At 38.7% G+C, this 23,498-nt stretch overlaps 1 protein-coding gene across 2 annotated transcripts in view; it reads left to right on the top strand.

Annotated features, from left to right (window-relative positions):
* scamp1 (secretory carrier membrane protein 1) overlaps positions 1–23,498 on the top strand; it is a 118,086-nt gene that overhangs the window by 81,576 nt on the left and 13,012 nt on the right. For both annotated transcript variants that reach the window (XM_028805709.2, XM_028805708.2), the window contains 5 exons: positions 10,513–10,614; positions 15,790–15,901; positions 18,146–18,274; positions 19,841–20,000; positions 22,890–22,991. In XM_028805709.2, coding sequence (XP_028661542.2) covers positions 10,513–10,614; positions 15,790–15,901; positions 18,146–18,274; positions 19,841–20,000; positions 22,890–22,991 — 605 coding nt within the window. The remainder of the gene's footprint in view (positions 1–10,512; positions 10,615–15,789; positions 15,902–18,145; positions 18,275–19,840; positions 20,001–22,889; positions 22,992–23,498) is intronic.

A 23,498-nucleotide genomic window follows, 5' to 3' on the forward strand; every position in this document is an offset into this window, starting at 1 on the left:
AGCGCTATGTAAATACATAGAATTGTAGAAGAACAGCAGCAGGAACGAGCACCTGTTGGGCTCACATGCACCCCCTTCAGGACGGCACGGCACTGTCTGCCTCACTCATCTTGGTTGGCACGGTGGCGCAGTGGTAGCACTGCTGCCTCGCAGTTAGGAGACTTGGGTTCGACCTGGGAGTTTGCATGTTCTCCCCGTGTCTGTGTGGGTTTCCTCCAGGTGCTCCGGTTTCCTCCCACAGTCCAAAGACATGCAGGTTAGATGCATTGGCAATCCAAAATTGTCCCTAGTGTGTGCTTGGTGTGTGTGTGTATGTGTGCCCTGCGGTGGGCTGGTGTCCTGCCCAGGGTTTGTTTCCTGCCGTGCGCCCTGTGTTGGCTGGCATTGGCTCCAGCAGACCCCCGTGACCCTGTAGTTGGGATATAGCGGGTTGGATAATGGATGGATGGACCTGTTAGGTGAGAGAATATTTTCTTTTCCTTTAATTTGTGATTGAGACCTTTGACATTCCAGCTCACAAAGTTCACTGTTTGGTCATAGAGATATTGCTTCTGAACTTTTGTTAACATTTTGTAGTCTTATATTAAAGTAGTACATTAATACATAAGATAGCTTTAATCTTAATTTCCAATTTTGCCAGGAGTTATTGCTATGAAGCCTATTGTTGTGTTGGCACTTACAATTGTAAGGGTTAACAGGATAGATTATAAATAGCTTGCTTGCTTTCTCTCCCCTCCCATGCCCCCCGACCCCCCCATTTTGCCTCCTCATGTTAGGCTAGACAACACTTCAGGAAGTCCCAATCCTCTGACATACCTAAAGATAGAGCACGTCCAAAACAAAACAAGCCCCCCAGCAGCGCTGTAGAAGGATTAAAGTAGAGATATCTATTGACAATACAGTCCAAATACTATAAACCTAGAATATAATCTTAAACAGTCCCAAAAGAGTAAACCCAGGGAATGATGTTAAACATAGCCATTTATAATATATATACAGGCAGTCCCAGGGTTACGTACGAGATAGGGACTGTGGGTTTGTTCTTAATTTGAATTTGTATGTAAGTCGGAACAGGTACATTATTTTAATAAATGCTATTTTTGACCGACTGTAACCAAGTGCTATGCCAATGAATGATGGAGTTTCACCTGTCTCTGAACTTTTATTATTTCTACTTTATTTTCCATGGTGATGGTTTTTCTCTTCTTTACGGTATCACCAGCACTTGCATCAGATTTTTGTTTCAGAGACATTGTTGAATGGTGAAGACAAAAGGTACACGCTATCACAGCAGGAAAGCACCCCTCGTCAGCACGTCTGGCGTACTGACGAGAGACAACTTCCTGTTATGTATGTAACAGTACAAGCAGGCTTGCTATTGAGAATGAATGGGGGCGGTGAGGTGGAGATTCTCCATTTGCCCACCATACAGTCACCTCCACTAGCATACAGTATGCTGCCTGCAGTGTCTGCCCACTGAGAACAAACAGGGTGCGGCCAGAGGCGGGTAGTGAATCGCCCAACACCACCCCCATTCAACATGCAGCCACCCAAGGCACATTATACAGTGCTGCCCAATTCACCCTCAATGGCCTCCATTCAGCCACAACCGGGTTACCGCTTGCAGCATCACCAGCCGCCCCATCAAGCCTCCGTCCTGCACACGAGCGGTAGCTGTGGCCCCGGCGACTATGGACCCAGGGTCACCACTTGCCGTGCACCCAGCCGCCCACTGAGAATGAATGGGGTGCGGCTCCCACCTCACCATTCATCTATCTATCTATCTATCTATCTATCTATCTATCTATCTATCTATCTATCTATCTATCTATCTATCTATCTATCTATCTATCTATCTATCTATCCATCAATCCATCAATCCATCAATCCATCAATCAATCCATCAATCCATCAATCAATCGGAGCCGCTCGAGGGACACTACACTGCGCGAGCAGCGAACCATTTCAAAAATGGAGACTCACAAAATACAGTGGTGTGAAAAACTATTTGCCCCCTTCCTGATTTCTTATTCTTTTGCATGTTTGTCACACAAAATGTTTCTGATCATCAAACACATTTAACCATTAGTCAAATATAACACAAGTAAACACAAAATGCAGTTTTTAAATGATGGTTTTTATTATTTAGGGAGAAAAAAAATCCAAACCTACATGGCCCTGTGTGAAAAAGTAATTGCCCCCTTGTTAAAAAATAACCTAACTGTGGTGTATCACACCTGAGTTCAATTTCCGTAGCCACCCCCCAGGCCTGATTATTGCCACACCTGTTTCAATCAAGAAATCACTTAAATAGGAGCTGCCTGACACAGAGAAGTAGACCAAAAGCACCTCAAAACCTAGACATCATGCCAAGATCCAAAGAAATTCAGGAACAAATGAGAACAGAAGTAATTGAGATCTATCAGTCTGGTAAAGGTTATAAAGCCATTTCTAAAGCTTTGGGACTCCAGCGAACCACAGTGAGAGCCATTATCCACAAATGGCAAAAACATGGAACAGTGGTGAACCTTCCCAGGAGTGGCCGGCCGACCAAAATTACCCCAAGAGCGCAGAGACGACTCATCCGAGAGGTCACAAAAGACCCCAGGACAACGTCTAAAGAACTGCAGGCCTCACTTGCCTCAATTAAGGTCAGTGTTCACGACTCCACCATAAGAAAGAGACTGGGCAAAAACGGCCTGCATGGCAGATGTCCAAGACGCAAACCACTGTTAAGCAAAAAGAACATTAGGGCTCGTCTCAATTTTGCTAAGAAACATCTCAATGATTGCCAAGACTTTTGGGAAAATACCTTGTGGACTGATGAGACAAAAGTTGAACTTTTTGGAAGGCAAATGTCCCGTTACATCTGGCGTAAAAGGAACACAGCATTTCAGAAAAAGAACATCATACCAACAGTAAAATATGGTGGTGGTAGTGTGATGGTCTGGGGTTGTTTTGCTGCTTCAGGACCTGGAAGGCTTGCTGTGATAGATGGAACCATGAATTCTACTGTCTACCAAAAAATCCTGAAGGAGAATGTCCGGCCATCTGTTCGTCAACTCAAGCTGAAGCGATCTTGGGTGCTGCAACAGGACAATGACCCAAAACACACCAGCAAATCCACCTCTGAATGGCTGAAGAAAAACAAAATGAAGACTTTGGAGTGGCCTAGTCAAAGTCCTGACCTGAATCCAATTGAGATGCTATGGCATGACCTTAAAAAGGCGGTTCATGCTAGAAAACCCTCAAATAAAGCTGAATTACAACAATTTTGCAAAGATGAGTGGGCCAAAATTCCTCCAGAGCGCTGTAAAAGACTCATTGCAAGTTATCGCAAACGCTTGATTGCAGTTATTGCTGCTAAGGGTGGCCCAACCAGTTATTAGGTTCAGGGGGCAATTACTTTTTCACACAGGGCCATGTAGGTTTGGATTTTTTTTCTCCCTAAATAATAAAAACCACCATTTACAAACTGCATTTTGTGTTTACTTGTGTTATATTTGACTAATGGTTAAATGTGTTTGATGATCAGAAACATTTTGTGTGACAAACATGCAAAAGAATAAGAAATCAGGAAGGGGGCAAATAGTTTTTCACACCACTGTAAGAATTCTTCTTTGATAGCTTCAGCATGCATATAGTGAACAAAAACATGGAGCTGGCTACATTGAGAAATGTCTGTAGCTTCATCCAATTACATACTGTAGGGGAATGGCGAGGCTGCCAATTCCTCAATGACTTGCTTCAAAATATTAAGACATATCAATTATTCGAGAATGTATTACATCATTTGACAAGGGAACAACTTCTGTTTTTTCCCATGGTTCCAGTCCACAAACCACTTTGACCATTTCCAGTGCACATGGCTTTAACTAAAGTCACTCCAGTAGTGTGGGGCTTCTTTTGCTTGGCAGTCCGGTAAGCAACTTCATAGGGTGCTTCAAGAAAAGGCTTTCATGAAAAGGAAGATACAAGTTTTGGAAGTGTCCCTGCTTTTTCGAATTAAGCTTTTTATGCACAACCACCCCCCCAGCCCCACCATCTTTAAATGCATTTTCAGCATGGACATTTCAGTTTTGCTGGCTTCATACTCCATTCTCAAGAATTTTTCTGCACAAAAACCCTGCTGTTTTTGAGTCCTGTTGCATTCATTAATATAAGTGAAACCAAATAATATGTAGTTTTCACCATATTTTCTTTGCTTTGACATTTCAACTTAAAGTGGGCCTGTAAAAATGAAATAAATCTAAAATAAAATATGTAATTGAATTAACAGTTTTTAAAACTCCATATTTTATAGTGTTTTCAAGTAATTTATTTGATAAATTTGATTATAAATAAGTAACTTGTATGTTAAGAAAGATATTAAAGAAATTTGTATGACAAGTAAGTACAATATTGAAGGTTTTACAATTTATACTAAATTTTAACACTTTCAACTCTCGGATAGACATGCAGATTACAACAGATCAGGATTCGTGCCCATTGTGAAATTTGGTGTCTTTCCTGGAATTGCTGCGTAAAGTCACGTGGCTTTCACAGCATTCCTAGAAATCTAGCTGCAAAAGAAAAACTTATAATTTACATTTATGGACATTTACAGAGATCACTAAGATAACAGATGGTTTTACATCGCAGTTTCAGCATCTAAGAAAGACATGGACATCGATTGAATGGATCAACAGACTCACGATGGGTGTGCATACACAACTGTAGCACTGCAGGGACCTTCATTGTTGGACTGGTGTACACACTCCTAATGGCAGAACGGTTAAGTAACACAGCTATCTAAACCATTACACATGTTTAAATATGCCTGGTTTACACTCGTAGCCAGCATGCTTTTTCATGTTAAAAGGTAACCTACTTATGAAAAGTTGCAAATTGACATTTAAACTGACCAGTTTTTTAAATGTTTAACAGCCAATGAAAACGACTCCCCTCCTTCCACTTATTTATTAACAAAGAATTATAGATAGGGAAGCACTACTAGGCACTGAGTTGCCAGCTTGTACATTGCATGATAGTCTGTACACAGCAGGTCTATGATTACGTGCAATTCTAGTGGCGGGTCTAATAGATAGATAGATAGATAGATACTTTATTAATCCCAAGGGGAAATTCACATTCTCCAGCAGCAGCATACTGATACAAAAAAAAAATATTAAATTAAAGATTGATAATAATGCAGGTAAAAACAGACAATAACTTTTTATAATGTTAACGTTTACCCCCCCCGGGTGGAATTGAAGAGTTGCATAGTTTGGGGGAGGAACGATCTACTCAGTCTATAAGTGGAGCAGGACAGTGACAGCAGTCTGTTGCTGAAGCTGCTCCTCTGTCTGGAGATGACACTTTTTAGTGGATGCAGTGGATTCTCCATAATTGACAGGAGTCTGCTCAGCGCCCGTCGCTCTGCCAGAGATGTTAAACTGTCCAGCTCCATGCCAACAATAGAGCCTGCCTTCCTCACCAGTTTGTCCAGGCGTGAGGCGTCTTTCTTCTTAATGCTGCCTCCCCAGCACACCACCGCGTAGAAGAGGGCGCTCGCCACAACTGTCTGATAGAACATCTGCAGCATCTTATTGCAGATGTTGAAGGATGCCAGCCTTCTAAGGAAGTTTAACCGGCTCTGTCCTTTCTTACACAGAGCATCAGTATTGGCAGTCCAGTCTAATTTATCATCCAGCTGCACTCCCGGGTATTTATAGGTCTGCACCATCTGCACACAGTCACCTCTGATGATCACAGGGTCCATGAGGGCACTGGGCCTCCTAAAATCCACCACCAGCTCCTTGGTTTTGCTGGTGTTCAGGTGTAGGTGGTTTGAGTCGCATCATTTAACAGAGTCATTGATTAGGTCCCTATACTCCTCCTCCTGCCCACTCCTGATGCAGCCCATGATAGCAGTGTCGTCAGCGAACGTTTGCATGTGGCAGGACTCCAAGTTGTATTGGAAGTCCGATGTATATAGGCTGAACAGGGCCGGAGAAAGTACAGTCCCCTGTGGCGCTCCTGTGTTGCTGACCACAATGTCAGACGTGCAGTTCCCAAGACTGAGGTCTGTTTTTAAGATAGTCCACGATCCATGCCACCAGGTATGAATCTACTCCCATCTCTGTCAGCTTGTCCCTAAGGAGCAGAGGTTGGATTGTGTTGAAGGCGCTAGAGAAGTCTAGAAACATAATTCTTACAGCACCACTGCCTCTGTCCAAGTGGGAGAGGGATCGATGTAGCATATAGATGATGGCATCCTCCGCTCCCATCTTCTCCTGATATGCAAACTGCAGAGGGTCGAGGGCGTGACGGACCTGTGGCCTCAGGTGGTGAAGCAGCAGCCTCTCCATGGTCTTCATCACATGTGATGTCAGAGCAACAGGCCGGAAGTCATTCAGCTCACTAGGACGTGATAGCTTTGGGACTGGGGTGATGCAAGATGTTTTCCAAAGCCTCGGGACTCTCCCCTGTTCCAGGCTCAGGTTGAAGATGCGCTGTAGAGGACCCCCCAACTCCGATGCACAGACCTTCAGCAGTCGTGGCGATACTCCATCTGGACCCGCTGCTTTGCTGGCATGAAGTCTCCTCAGCTCTCTGCTCACCTGCGCTGTTGTAATTGTGGATGGGGATGTCTCTCCTATGCTGGTATCAGCAGATGGATGTGTGGAGGGTGCAGTACTCCGAGGTGAGAGTGAGAGTGGGTTAGGGTGGTCAAACCTGTTAAAGAAGTTGTTCATTTGGTTTGCTCTTTTTTACGTCTCTCTCGATGGTGGCACACCGCTTCGAGCTGCAGCCAGAGATGATCTTCATCCCATCCCACACTTCCTTCATGCTGTTATTCTGCAACTTCTGTTCCAGCTTTCTCCTGTACTGCTCCTTCGCCGCTCTGAGCTGGACTCGGTGTTCCTTCTGAACGTGCTTGAGCTCATGCTGATCACCGCTTTTAAAAGCCCTTTTCTTCTGGTTCAAAAGGCCCTTAATGTCACTTGTAATCCATGGCTTGTTGTTAGCATAGCAGCGTACAGTTCTTACTGGAACTACAATGTCCATACAGAAGTTGATGTAATCGGTAGTGCAGTCAACAACCTCCTCAATGTTCTCACTATGTGATCCCTGCAGGATATCCCAGTCTGTAGTTCCAAAGCATTCTCTCAGAGCCTTCTCTGCCTCAGGGGACCACTTCCTAAATGAGCCTGATGGTCATAGGTAGGACCCTCACTCTTGGTTTGTAGTGAGGCTGAAGCAGAACCAGGTTATGATCTGCTTTCCCAAGCGCAGGCAGCGGGGTGGTGCTGTATGCGTCTTTAACGTTTGCATACAGTAAATCAATAGTCTTATTTCCCCGGGTGTTACAGTCCACATACTGGGAGAAGGCAGGTAATGTTGTGTCCAGTGTCGCATGGTTAAAGTCTCCAGTGATTAGCACAAGCGCCTCAGGGTGCTGCGTTTGTAACTTAGCAACAGCAGAATGAATGATGTCACTAGCTGTCTCCACGTCTGCCTGAGGAGGGATGTACACAATAACAACAATGACGCGTCCAAACTCTCTGGGCAAGTAATAGGGACGCAAACTTACGGCCAACAGTTCGATGTCCCTGCAGCAAGTGGAGACTTTGACGTTAACATGTCCAGAGTTACACCACCGTGTATTAACATATAGAGCGAGTCCACCTCCTTTGTGCTTCCCGCAGGTACTTGCATCTCTGTCCGCTCTAACTGTGCTAAACCCGGGTAGCTCCACGTTAGCATCTGGGATGGTGGTTGTTAGCCACGTTTCGCAAAAGCACAACAAACTGCATTCTCTGTAGGTTCTGACATTGTTCACCAACGCAACCAGTTCGTTGATCTTATTTGAAATTGAGTTCACATTTCCCAGAATCACAGAAGGCACCAAGGGCTTAAAACGCCACTTTCTCGCAAGCCGCTTCATTTTTAGCTTAGTTCCAGCTCTGCTGCCACGATACCACCTTCTTACCTCGTCAGGTAAATAGGGAACCACACCGGCACTGGCATTTGTTCTCAGCGCTCTTAGTTGAATACTTGAATAGACGAGTCTCGGCGTGTAAAAATTCATGCCCACGTTGTAAAAGTAAGTGTGTCCAGGGAACAAATCCACATAAAATAAAATAAAGTGATAGGAGTGATCAATAAAAAAGAGAAAAATAAAAGTAGAAAAATAAAGTCGTACACGGAGCTGCTGAAAAGGCTGCCACTCTCGGCGGCGCCTGAGTCATAAATAATAACTACAGAATTTTCAAAGTACAGATTTTTTGAGATACGCAGCAACTGTAATGTGATATGAAAATATCTGTCATTTCTATTGGTGACCACAGATACAGCTAATGCTACTGTAATTTATTGTATACATTCATAACTATAGGAAATGTTAGATTTCTGTTAGAGGTTACAGAAAATAAAGATAATGAGTTGATATTTTCCCATGCAAGACTACGGACCCTGGGTTAAGAACCCCTATTTGAAACTGATATCAAGTACTTAATGACCATTATAGGCTGACACCAAGTGTTGATATGAGTACTTTTTATTACAATGAAAAAAGTGATGCTGCATTTTCAACAGCAACACTATTTCATTTAATTAGCTGTAGTGAATGGGACTGAATTTTATTTGTTTAAATAAGAATAAACATGTATTATTTTAAAGATATTCACTAAATGGATAATAACCACAGTAAATGATTATATGTTTAGCTAACAACAGATAAAACCTTTTTTTTAAATTGTAATTTCATTTAGAAAATAAAAGCTGAATCCTAATTGCAATTCTTAGCAATTGAAATAAATATTTAGTTTAAAATAAGCTTTAAAATTTTAAGGCAAGTTATTTAAAAAAAATAAAAAGAGTCTCTTACAGCCCTTACATAGACTTGTCCCATTGTCTTCACTTATCTATGACTTTTGAAGCTATACTGAGAATCTCTTTACTGTCCACACTTGTACACCATTCTGACAAGTAGCGATGTTTCCTTCAGTCGGCTGCTGAGCTTATTCAGGACCATATTATGATCAGAGATTCTGAGATCTGGTAGTGCAGTAGAGAGGGTACCATTGACATTATCAATGTACCAATCCAGGTAGACATCTTTGCAGGTGTTGCATTTGAAATGCTTTGAAAAGTCTGGTAATTGGGAAACCTGCTGAGGGTTATGCATTTTTTTGCTTGGAATTTGGCAGTTTGTGCTGTTTGAGCTTCTACACTGTGTGACATGTAATGTTAATGTACATTAGTGTTTTTTAAAATCTTTGTGAAGCTACTGAAGCACAAATTGATCTAAAGGAGCTCGGTCCATAATAAATATACCACATTCACAATTGTTGGAACATTTGCACAGTACATTAACTGTATTAAATACTGAATATTTATTAATAGGTACTGTAAAAATTGATGCAGTTAACTCTTGCCTCTCTCCTTCCAAATCAGCTTTGTGAAAGACAGAAATGCAATGCATAAATTGCAAATGCAGAACTTGAAATAAAGGCAATCATACTAGATGTAGAAATTCTCTGACTTGCTGAAGTAGATGATCCTCTTTCTGCCCTTAATCATGTTGTTAAAAGAGAAAACAAATAAGCTTTTAACAATAAACATAAGACAAATTCATAAATAGGAGCCCTAAAGTCATAGTGGAGGTAAGTAATTCAGCGGTAATAACCCTACAAAGAGGAAAACTAGTTACAGCAATGTAATTAACTAGGTATATAATCCTTTCTCAGTCACAGATTAGACAGTGTTAAGGAATTTATAATCATTGAAAACTAGCAATGACTACATAATCTATTGAGCACAGAGTTGAGTCTCTGGATAATTGCTTCCTCGTGGCTCCAGTCAATGGTATAAAACTAAAAAGATGATAAATTGAAGAGTGTCACCTAAGTCCTGAAATAATACATTTTTGCACTGTATGTTTATAGTCGTCTAAATAAAAATCAACTTTAATGAAATAAAAAAAAAAGATTCTCTCAAATACCTGAAAAAAATAATTGTGATATCAGAAATTCCATTATAATTTGGCATTGGAGGAATTGAAACTGGTGGAAATCCATTAGTTCAAAGTTGTAAGATTTCCTGTCAGTAATTTTGGCAGTATTACTAGTCTTGTGGGTGAGTAAACATTTTCCTTGTAATACTTTTTGACAAACGTTTTGTAAAATCCCCTACATTATTATTAGTATAGTCTCTTTATGAAAGTCTCTTAAAGGAGCAAATCAATTAGATTAGTGTGATGACAAAAGCACCTAGGATCGAAGCTGAAACTTGTGATTTCCTCATGCAAGTATGCTAAATGCCTGAAAACATCAACTGTTGGTAAATCATTTGTATATTGTTTTATTCTGTTTGTGATAAAATATTAGTTAATAGTGTCATTTGATGATTAAGAACTAAGGTAGAACAAAAGATGATATACACCTGGAGCAAGGTACTTATATATACACGATCATAAACATCTGGTTTAATACTTTCTCGTGTATTCTCTTTTTTTCTTTTTTGTAGGCACCTCCTGGTACAAGCAACAAAATGCCCCCAGCAACAAGCACACAGCCAGCTATCATGAAACCGACAGAGGAGCCTCCTGCTTACACACAGCATGCACAGGTACTAAAATTGCTAATTTAATTTTAGAATTTACCTTCCACCGAATCATTTCAAGGAACTTTACTATGTTTGCAGTACAAGCTCTTACCATGAGCTTCCCAAGAAAGTGTTATTTTGACTTTATATGTCTTGCTATATGAGAAAAAATATATCTTCATGCTCCATTAAAGTACTTTGGAACAACTTGCTACTCATTCGTTGTCACTTATGAGATCAGAATTTAAACATTTTATTTAAACACTTTAGGGTATAAGCCAGTTTTGCACTTACACATTCAGGGAGACCATATGGAAGAAACAGATGTCTGACTTGTCTCATTGAAAGAGAACAGTTGGTTCGTCTTTGGGTTAAGCCTTCTAAACTTTAACAACGCAATTAACAGTATACTTTTACTTAACATAGCCCCTAAACTACTTCACAAGACATTCATTCATACTAGTAATAAGTCCTTTGGTAAATTTCTACTGTGTTTGGAAGACCCTTACAGCAACATGCTTATCTTGCCCATGACTAGCATAGATAGGTAAATGAATTTTTATTCTAAACTGTATCTTTTTTGCTGTGCACATGAGGAATGCAAGTCTTAACAGTTTGTTTCTTTCACAGACAGAAAGGACACATGTGCAGTGCTAGCAAAAAATGAGCAGCCAGGGTGCAGGGTAGGAGTGAAACCTGGGTGGTGCTACAGTATATCATTAGACTCAGTGAAACACATTCTGTCATAAGAATCAATCCACATAAATACAAACACTGTGAACAAGTAAGAAATAAAGATTTTTGTTTCTGTGTTGGCCACAGTATCTTCGCTGAATCTCTTACTACCCATCCCTAGAACAGGGCAGTGATAACATATTACAGTGGTGTGAAAAACTATTTGCCCCCTTCCTGATTTCTTATTCTTTTGCATGTTTGTCACACAAAATGTTTCTGATCATCAAACACATTTAACCATTAGTCAAATATAACACAAGTAAACACAAAATGCAGTTTTTAAATGATGGTTTTTATTATTTAGGGAGAAAAAAAATCCAAACCTACATGGCCCTGTGTGAAAAAGTAATTGCCCCCTTGTTAAAAAATAGCCTAACTGTGGTGTATCACACCTGAGTTCAATTTCCATAGCCACCCCCAGGCCTGATTACTGCCACACCTGTTTCAATCAAGAAATCACTTAAATAGGAGCTGCCTGACACAGAGAAGTAGACCAAAAGCACCTCAAAAGCTAGACATCATGCCAAGATCCAAAGAAATTCAGGAACAAATGAGAACAGAAGTAATTGAGATCTATCAGTCTGGTAAAGGTTATAAAGCCATTTCTAAAGCTTTGGGACTCCAGCGAACCACAGTGAGAGCCATTATCCACAAATGGCAAAAACATGGAACAGTGGTGAACCTTCCCAGGAGTGGCCGGCCGACCAAAATTACCCCAAGAGCGCAGAGACGACTCATCCGAGAGGTCACAAAAGACCCCAGGACAACGTCTAAAGAACTGCAGGCCTCACTTGCCTCAATTAAGGTCAGTGTTCACGACTCCACCATAAGAAAGAGACTGGGCAAAAACGGCCTGCATGGCAGATTTCCAAGACGCAAACCACTGTTAAGCAAAAAGAACATTAGGGCTCGTCTCAATTTTGCTAAGAAACATCTCAATGATTGCCAAGACTTTTGGGAAAATACCTTGTGGACTGATGAGTCAAAAGTTGAACTTTTTGGAAGGCAAATGTCCCGTTACATCTGGCGTAAAAGGAACACAGCATTTCAGAAAAAGAACATCATACCAACAGTAAAATATGGTGGTGGTAGTGTGATGGTCTGGGGTTGTTTTGCTGCTTCAGGACCTGGAAGGCTTGCTGTGATAGATGGAACCATGAATTCTACTGTCTACGAAAAAATCCTGAAGGAGAATGTCCGGCCATCTTTTCGGCAACTCAAGCTGAAGCGATCTTGGGTGCTGCAACAGGACAATGACCCAAAACACACCAGCAAATCCACCTCTGAATGGCTGAAGAAAAACAAAATGAAGACTTTGGAGTGGCCTAGTCAAAGTCCTGACCTGAATCCAATTGAGATGCTATGGCATGACCTTAAAAAGGCGGTTCATGCTAGAAAACCCTCAAATAAAGCTGAATTACAACAATTTTGCAAAGATGAGCGGGCCAAAATTCCTCCAGAGCGCTGTAAAAGACTCATTGCAAGTTATCGCAAACGCTTGATTGCAGTTATTGCTGCTAAGGGTGGCCCAACCAGTTATTAGGTTCAGGGGGCAATTACTTTTTCACACAGGGCCATGTAGGTTTGGATTTTTTTTTCTCCCTAAATAATAAAAACCACCATTTACAAACTGCATTTTGTGTTTACTTGTGTTATATTTGACTAATGGTTAAATGTGTTTGATGATCAGAAACATTTTGTGTGAGAAACATGCAAAAGAATAAGAAATCAGGAAGGGGGCAAATAGTTTTTCACACCACTGTATGTCCCTGCAACCGAAAGTTTCCATATTATAGACTGAAAAATTCCTGTGTTTTTTACAGTGTGCATTAAACCATCTGGTTTTGTAAATGCCAGGACCGAAAAAAAAGACCACAATTACTTGGACTTTTCTATGACAACATGGAAAAGAACAATTGAATGGTTGTAGGAACGCATGGCATTCTTGTGGGTTCAACTATAGGATTAATTGTTGTTTTTGATGTTTTATGATTATTTTGTTTATTAAACCACAATGTATGTTTACAAACCTGATATTTATAAAACAGTTTTAGCACTTTAAAGATTTAGACAGATGAGAGAATGCCCTTTAGACAGATGAGACAAAACAGGAGCTTTTCAGCACATCACCTTAGCTCTGTGTCCAAAGAAAAGAACACCATACTTACTGTGAAACAAGGAGGTGACTCAGTTATGTTTTAGGGCTGCTTTGCTGCACCTGGCATGGACTGCCTCAAGTCTGTTCAGGGAACAATAAAATCTCAAGACTATCAAGACATTCTGGAGTGAAACATATTGCACAGTGTCAAAAGGCTGTGACTCAATTGCAGGTCGTGAATCCTCCAACAGGATAAACTACCAGTACTATTTTGTGTGTATGTGTGTGTGTTTTTGTTTCTTTTTTTAGTGTTGATTGCTTATACCTAGCTTTTATTTATTGAGTTTTAATTTAAACTGTGTTGATTCAAGTATTGCAAGTTCAACCTTTTTTTTCTGGTAAATACTATAAATAGTAACTAATTAAATAACATCAGAGAGTTATACTTGTTGATTTATTAACTCATTTGATTTATAAAGATGCAGAGAAAGTTAAAACCTAAAACTGCCATTGCTATGTGTGCCTTTTCATGAAACGAATGGGCTTCTGTAATGAGATTGCAAAGAGTGGCCCTGAAGCTGATAGACACTTTTTACTTAAAAAGACAAGCTGTTTCCCATGCCAGTATTTTACTAAATGCTAGCCAACCCGCGCCGCATAATTATGTATTAATGGGTGAACACTTCCTGAAAGACGCAGTTGTCCAAATGGGGTGGGTTTGAGGATACGACTGTAGGTGAATGAAAAGATGGAACTCTGGAGAGGGCAACATACAATTGTCTGTGACTGAAAACTGGAGGACCGCCGTCGTGCCTCCACCTCCCAGAGCGAGGGACGGGGCTGGACGGCGCTCGTGCACGGAGGGCGGAATGGGGGGAGAGGGGAAGGACGACCATTCCGTCCCCCCGCCTGCCATTCTAGTCTGCTGATCTCTTAGTCATCGTTCAATATGCACTGCCTGCTCATGTGCCCGCCCCCAACTCCTCACCTGAGTTGCTTTCGTCTGTGTACAGTCCACATGCACCTGTGAGTCACGTTGGCTGTTCATTTTCCAAACACTGCCTCAGTCGCTTTCGTCTCTGCTACAGTCCACATGCACCTCTGAGCCACGTTGACTTATCATTGTTCTTTGCGGTTCCGGCTGCTTTTCTATATATAATCCTCCAAGTCACCCGACCATGGTAGTAGCGACGGGGTGTGTGTACAAAGGGCAGGGACTTAATCAGTGCGAGCGTATGACCTGCACTTACTGGGAATTCCTCGTTCGTGGGGAACAATTGCAAGCCCCGGTCTCCATCACGAATGGGGTTCAACGGCTTACCCACGCCTGTCGGGTAGACACACATTGATCCATTCAGTGTAGCGCGCGTGCAGCACTGGACATCAAAGGGCATCACAAACCTGTTATTGCTCAATCTCATGTGGCTGAAAGCCACTTGTCCCTCTAAGAAGTTGGACGCCGACCGCTCTTTTGTCACGTAACTATTTAGCAGGAGGGAGTCTCGTTCATTATCAGAATTAACCAGACAAATCGCTCCACCAACTAAGAACGGCCATGCACCACCACACACAGAATCGAGAAAAAGCTATCAAATCTGTCAGTCCTCTCCGTGTCCGGGCCGGGTGAGGTTTCCCGCGTTGAGTCAAATTAAGCGAAAGGCTCCACATCTGGTGGTGCCCTTCCGTCAATTCCTTTAAGTTTCAGCTTTGCAACCATACTCCCACCGGAACCCAAAGACTTTGGTTACCTGGTTGGCTGCCCGGCGGGTCATGGGAATAACGCCAGTTGGCATTGTTTATGGTCGGAACTACGACGGTATGTGATCGTCTTCGAACCTCCGACTTTCGTTCTTGATTAATGAAAATATTCTTGGCAAATGCTTTCGCTCGAATTGTTGGTGGGAGGGGCTCTGTGAGTTGGCGGGCGTGGCTCTGTCATGCGTGTGCCATGGGCGGCTGCTTAGTGAACTGTTGGTGGGCGGGGCTCTGTCTTGCCTGCGTCTTGCTTGCCATGGACGTAGTGAATTCTTAGCGTTGGTGGGCGTGGCTCTGTGAGTTGTCGTCGTATCCCATGGTCTTAGAGTTGGTGGGCGGGGCTCTGTCTTGCGTGCTCCATGGTGTCTTGCGTGCCTTAGTGAATTATATATATATAGATTGTTATTAGTATTGGCTGCATAAGAATGAATATCTTTAAAGGATATCTTCAAAAACAAAACTGTAGACTGAAATATATATACAGTTTATATCACATATAACTGAGAGTGTTTGTGGCATTGAATGAGTTTGGTATTCTAGCTTTAGCAGACATATGTAAATACAGATTTCCTTTTAGTCTTCTAAAATTAAGAAGTCATTCACATTTTTAGGATCAAGCTCTGGCACAAGCTGCCTTGATGAAACGCCAGGAAGAGCTAGAGAAAAAGGCAGCAGAACTTGATCGCAGAGAGCGAGAAATGCAAAGTCTAAGCCAGCAAGGAGGTGAGTTGTTTTTCTGTCCATATGTCATATTTTTAAAACAGTCATCACACACACCATTAATTGTGTTTCATTACAGGTGGGAAAAATAGTTCTACTTCCGTTTTGAAGTATTTGTTGTTGCAGTAGAATACCTAAACACTGAAGACAAGAATATGCATTTTTCTTCCTTACTTTTGTGCCATATATGGATTTGGAAATCTGTTCAGTAGTGCTAGTGTGTGCACTACACAATCTTTTGGGGGCTTGGGGTGGGTGCTGCAATGTATTTTCCAAATGTATTCATTAAAAAAAGCATTTCATTATAATATATATATTAGGGTTATCCTAACAGATGGCATAACACAAGGGATAGCGAATGCTGTGTATTTGAGTTTATTTGAATTTTCACAGTGTTACTTCGAAGTAAGAGATTAATTTAAAACACACAATTTGTCAGCATTGTCATATTAAAATCAAATATTTCTGCAAACTAGGATTGTCTCTTTAGCTGTAGTTGACTGAAGCAATTGAGGGCTGATTTATAGTGAAGTTAGAATTCAAAGATAATGCAATCAAAGAAAAAGCAGAGGAGTAAAATATTTGCATTTTCTCAGGGTCCTAGATAGGGTTGTTTGAACCTGTCCTGATTGTCTAAATTTTACATTTGTATGTGCTACAGCATAACACTATGAGCAAAAGCTGAGAAGACCAATTAAATTAAAATGATTGATTAACATTGATTGTCTATTGGTATTTTAGAACTGAAGTCTTCCAACATGTTTTGCTTGAGTACTGTATTACAGTTTAATAGTTGACAGAGATAATAACATGTTAATGATGTACATCTATCTGTTGACACTGACCTATGTTGTTTACCAATAATTTTATACACGCATTTGTATACTATATATTCAGACAATATTTTAAATTTGAAACATTCTAATGTCAGCATTTTTAACAGGGTCTGTTCATCTCACAATGTGTCACCCAAAGAAAAAGTCGTATATACCAGTTTGTGTTACAGGTTTAATGTGTTGAGTCACAGGTTTGATATGAATCCAGCTCTAACCCAATAAAAAAGGGAAATATAATTGCCTTATCTCGCAGAAATGAATTGCAATACTTTTTAACAATATATTATCATCTTGTGACCCATGTATCATTAAAATATTGGATTGTGGCGTTCCTGTCTATTTCTACTCTGTTTTTTGTCAATAGGAATTCCTAATTTAAATTCCTACATTTGATATCTGTTCAGGCATACCAGATCAGATGTGTGGTTTTCTTCTTAAAACATTTTAACAGCAGATTTCCAAGAAAACTGGAAGCTGATGATATAGCTAAAAAATTATTGGTGAATGCATTCAAATAAAAGTACATGTTGTGTTTCCAAATTAGATCTCCTGTTGGCAGTTTATAAAGAAAATAATCTTTCCTAGCCTAGAGCTGTGAGCGGTAACATTTACTGCAGACATGAATGAGAAAAAATACTGTCATTAGACTTCTGCACATTCTAAAAATGTTTTGAGAAATATGAATTAAGTATCTGACATTTGTCAGATTTTTGACATTCCTATGTAGTATGATGCTATGATCAGTGTAATCAAAAGCTGCATTTAAAATTAAAAGATTAATGATTACAGAATCTCATACTGTGAAATCAATTAGAATTTTATTTACAGCTGACTCCTTAAAACAGGGTTTAAACCTTGCTGAGGTTCATAAACAGGTTTTGCTTGTTTAAAAACAATGGTAATCAGTTAATGGGATAAAATTGGTTCATAGATTGTAGAGAAAGAGAGAATTACATTTTACGTTTTCACAATGAAGGTGATAATTAGATCTAAAGTGTTACTATGAAAGTGAGTAGGAACTTTCATAATTCGGAAAAACCTACAGACTCGATGAGGGATAAAAATTTTGTACTGGGGAGTGCAAGTTTCCACACCTATATCAATATTAAAATCTCCCTGTAAGAACAAGTAGATAGCTTGCACATTATTTAATAAGCTAAAAGCACTGCATCTATTTTTGTTTTTTATGTACAGTTAATTACAAAAAACACAATGCTGCCACCAGTGAAGCTCACCACAATGTTCAGAAAATATGAGTTAATATTTGTGTTAGCTCACTCACAGCATACTATATATGGAACAGCCCTGTTTTTGTTTAAGAGTTGTTGCTTTTTATCATCCGCATCTAGCAGGGAAGTGTGCTTCAAACATAAACTATTTCATAATAAATTTCGACTTTTTGTTTTTGTAGGCAGGAAAAACAACTGGCCACCTCTTCCAGAAAAGTTTCCTGTGGGACCATGCTTTTACCATGACATTGCGGTAGATATTCCAGTCGAATTTCAGAAGACAGTAAAGATTATGTACTATTTATGGATGTGTAAGTAGAAAATAAAGAAGGGAGAAAGTTAAAGAATATAATAATAGAATTTCTTATCTCACTTTTTGTGTATGCAGTGGAATCGAATGTTTCCAAATTTCAGTGAAAAATATTACAATTAAAATTCATATTCTGCTTGAATTGAAACCTTGACAATCTGTTCTACAGTAATATCTTTATTTTACACAGCTTATTGGTTTGTAAAAATACCAGTATTGTCTCCAGAAAAAAAACTCCTGCAAATATTATTCCATACAAATATTAACTCGTAACTTAACTTTTTTTTTTTTTTTTTTTTTAAAGCATTAGTTTCCCTATGATGTTTACCTCTTTCACATGGTCTTCTTGGAGTTTTAAATATTTTAATATACTATGTGGATGTGACATACTAATTTATTTCCTTCCTTCAGGCTTATTCTTAGAGCTTTGTATAATCCTTGCTTAAAAATAGTAAGTAAATTTAATTTGGCATATTTAAAGACAGATGTAAATTATTTTGTGATCTTAGCAAAATTTATAAAATACTGTTTTAATTTTTGTTAATTCATAATAATGAAAACTATCTAAATAAAATATTTAGATTTTCCAATCACCTTAATTATCATTTAAAGCAAAATATTTTCATGTAAAGTTTTAAATTCTTTGTACCCTCCAGTGATTTGGATACTTAACAATTGTAGTCAGTAGACCTGTGAGTTTATGTTGACTTGTCAGCTCAATTTGATTCTTGATTTGTATGTGACAGTTTGCAAAATAATAACACCTGTTCCTGTTTCAAAAAATGCATTTTCCAAATAAGTTCACAAGTCTGCCTCAATAGCCAGAATTTAACTAGTGATTTTTAAACGGGAAGGAGAATGGGGTTTAGTTTTTGATGGGTGCCGCAGCAGCCTTGCTGACATTCTTTAAAAAGTCTGACAGATTTTAAAGATTGTTTTTAGATATACTTGTTTAAAAAAAACTACAGTAGATCATTTAAAAAGTATGGCTGAAAAATGTATAAGTGAAAAGTTGTGAGACTTGTTTTTTTAGTTTTTCTTATGTAAGACAAATACTTTTTTTTAATAAATGTCTTTTATATAAGGACAATAAGTGGTTTGATGTGGAATAAAAAATCGAAAGTCTTAAATTTCCATAGTTTTAATATACAAAAATTATACAGTGAACAGAATACATGTCAATTCAGATCAAAAGAAATATTCACAATTTACATGCTACTTCAAGGCAGAATAACTCCATGTCAGTGTGGAGTTTCAATCTGCTTCTTGGCTATAACCTCAGCCCTAACCTACGTGTCTGGAGTTAAGGGTCTGAATACTTAAATTAATGGGAGATTTCAGTTTTTGATTTTTAATAAATCGACAAGTTTTTCTGAAAACATTTTCACTTTGTCACGAGTTATTAAGTGTAGATTGATAGACAAAAATTGCAAATTTATCCATTTGAAATTAAATCTACACCATAATAAAAGTGTAAAGAAAGTGATGTGGTCTGAATACTTTCTGAATCCACATATGATTATATGTATATTTAATACATACGTTTTTTCTTTTTTTTTGCCTGCAGTCCATGCAGGGACGCTATTTCTGAATATTTTTGGTTGTCTGGCCTGGTTCTGTGTCAATGCTTCACGAGGAGTGGACTTCGGGCTCTCTATTCTTTGGTTCTTGCTCTTCACTCCATGTTCGTTTGTCTGTTGGTACAGACCCATGTATGGTGCATTCAGGTGAGAGGAGGATTTTTTTTTTTCTTTTCTGCAGTGCTTATTGCATTCACTATTTTATTATCTTTATTTTTAAAGGATGTCCTGTAACAGTTGGAAAGTATAGGATATTTTCAATAGTAGAAAGTTACAGTAATGTTAGTTAAAATTAGATAAATGGTATGATTAGAATCTTAACTAGTTTTCAAAATGCATTAAAGCAGTTGGTTTTAATAGTTTAATTCTGTTTCTTATACAGTATAAAACATCATTCATCTGTTTTTTTAAAACTTGCTTTGGCCTTCAGAATAGGGAACAAGGCAGCAGTCAGGACACATTGAATAACTTTCGAAATAGAGTGAAATGCATGAAAAACATATTCTGTAGGCTCTGTAAAAATCACACTTGGCTAAACCTTGTTGGAAATAAATTTACCAATTTAGTGTTCACTGCCCTCTGAAGGTAAATAACATATGACATTTTTAGTATTCGTTTTGTTTTTACCAAGTCAGCTGTATAAACAGGAATTCAACTAGTAGCTAAAGTGCATGTAAATATGATAATAATTTAGCTTAAAGAAAAGGCAGGTAAAGGTTATTCCCATGCTTTAACAATAGAATAAAAGGTTATAGAGTAAACAAGCAATCAATGTATTTGTGAAATAACACAAATTATGGAAAATAAAGTAATATAAAATACAGAGTGGAAAATGGCTACTAAATGTTACACATGTCGCTCTGAAAGTCATCAGTTTCTTAACTGGTCAGGCCATTACAATACAAGACTGGTATATCCAGATTTCTTTGTTCTCTGAGGCAGAGTAGACAGACTTTGTTGAATTGTCTGCCTGTGCACAATTTTGCACTGTAAAACAAAGAAAATGAAGAAGAAATTTGAACAAGAATTTTGGCTGAGTAAGTATGTATATTATGAGCATTGTGCATCACTTTCAACCTTTCAACTCTAACGCAGGTGCTTTTTTAAAATCAGTGTCACCAGGCAAGTAGATAATCGGATTATGTAAAATTATGCAAATAAGTCCAAATAAATCCACATCGTTGTGTGTTATTTGAACTCCGGACTGCTCTCTGCTGTTTAAAATAGTACAAGCCTGATTGAATATTTAAAAATATTTTTAATAAAGTTACAAAAAACAATACATATAAGAAAAGTTCCTCATACTTTATGAAGAGGACTAGGGCAGGGTTTCTCAACTTTTCTTTCCTTAAGAGTACCATACCCAGGAACTGTCCATCCATCCATCCATCCATCCATCCATCCATCCATCCATCCATCCATCCATCCATCCATCCATCCATCCATCCTCTTCCGCTTATCCGAGGTCGGGTCGCGGGGGCAGCAGCTTGAGCAGAGATGCCCAGACTTCCCTCTCCCCGGCCACTTCTTCTAGCTCTTTCGGGAGAATCCCTCTCCCTGGCCACTTCTTCTAGCACTTCCGGGAGAATCCCAAGGCGTTCCAAGGCCAGCCGAGAGACATAGTCCCTCCAGTGTGTCCCAGGAACTGAAACAACCATTTTTTTTCCTAAATTGTTAAGTAATATTAGTTAAAACTGAAGGTCATATTTCTTTACCATATAGTTAAATTCCATTTGTTTTCTTGAAATGAAGTTGTTCAAAACTGGTTTGTTGCAATAGTGAGAATTGTCATATTGCAGCAAAGTATTTAAAATATTTTCACACCTGTACCAAATGTCAAATCAGAATTATGCCACTTAGTACTACTGCTAACGTAAGTTAAAAATCATTATTTATTTTCAATACTAAGGTGTTATTCATTAATTGTTGAATATGGAAATTCTGAAATTTTAGCCTGGAGCTTAGTTCTGAAGTCAAGATGACAGTATACTAGGTTGGCGGATATAACTGTTTGCATTTAAAAACAGCTTGCCAAAATTCCAAGTAAGGAAATCAGTATCTTCAGAATGTATAATAATAAGCAAGAAGCCCATCAAATTGAGAACACAGATGAAATACTAGCTTAGGACACAGTCAATAACAATGAATGTACATGTGACTTTAAAAAAAGGGATTTCTCCCCATGTCGTGAAGAGCACTATGACAGTCCTCATTATATGAACTGCTTATTTTGATGCTGATTAATTAGACTGTTAGAAAAACTTTTGATGAGAACAGTACATTCAACCCAACAAGTTTTGTCAGTCCTATCCACTTAGTTCTTCCAAAAACAACATTAAGCTGAGTTTTAAATGTCCCCAAAGCCCCATTGCCCACCACAATACTTGGTAACTCATTCCAAGTATTCCATGTGTCTATAGTTGAAGAACTATAGACTGTACTATATTGAAAAGACCTCAATGAGGTAATAGCTACAGAATATCTGTAAAAGGAGAGGGAAAGCCAATGGCATTAAGTAGAATTGTGGCGTTGGTATTTCTATAAAATCAACACTTCACAAATACAGTCGACTGTAAAGTAAAAAAGTTTATATCAGATGCTTGAAATCAACTGTGAAGTATAGTGTTATAGTTATATAGTCACAGCACTTGTTATATAGTGTTAATTCTGAGCTTTAATCATTCTTTTGTCTATCAGGTAGTGATAGACTGAAGCTTTCATTTGTTTTACCATAATGTTTAGCAAAATTTCCAACTGTGATCTATGGCGTTTTAACCACATTTATGTCTATAGTCGTTTTTGATTTCCCCCTTTTTGTGTGCCCTGAGATTCTTTTGTTGTTGATGCTTACATAAGTATGTTTTGTTTTTTATTTATTTACTTGGAGATTAAGGGAGACAGTGCTGATATATGATTCCTTCTTCATTTTCTTCTAACATTGAATAGTTTATTGTATGTGTACATCTTGGCTATAGCTTTTAAAAGTGGAGAATGAGATTGTTTCTCTGATATATTGATTTTTCTTTTTTTTAACAGGAGCGACAGCTCTTTTAGATTCTTTGTTTTCTTCTTTGTATATATCTGTCAGTTTGGTGTACATGTGCTTCAAGCAATTGGTATTACAGGATGGGGAAACTGGTGAGTATGCAGTCTCTTTTCCTAAGTGCAATTTACTGTACTGTACATCTTTTATGTTGGGAAAATACTGTTTTTTGAAAAGCATTTCATATTTCAATATAGCAGTGATATATTTGAAAGCTGTAAACTTTAACTTCTTTTTTCCTTAATTTTAATAATGTAACTACTTTGTGCCTTTACTTAAATCACATTTTAATATTAACATTCATTATTAAGTAAAATTTCAACAAGTAGAGTTCTGTGAACTTAAATATCTTCTGATTATTGTTTACATTATTTTTGCAGAGAATAGTTCTTCCTTCACTGTAGTGCTATCTACAATTAGTTACATACATACTTTCACAGTATGGATGAGCCATGAGTTTGGGTTTACTGTTGTAGCATATAAAATGTGGAAGTCAGTCAGTTAACAGAATAACCTAAAATGTTTTTATTATGATGCAAAATTACCTCAGATGCTATCTTGCCTTCACCATTGGCTTTATTGTGTTTACATGAAGATACTTG

Source organism: Erpetoichthys calabaricus, chromosome 7 (assembly GCF_900747795.2).
Source record: "Erpetoichthys calabaricus chromosome 7, fErpCal1.3, whole genome shotgun sequence".
In the NCBI taxonomy this organism is placed as follows: domain Eukaryota; kingdom Metazoa; phylum Chordata; class Cladistia; order Polypteriformes; family Polypteridae; genus Erpetoichthys; species Erpetoichthys calabaricus.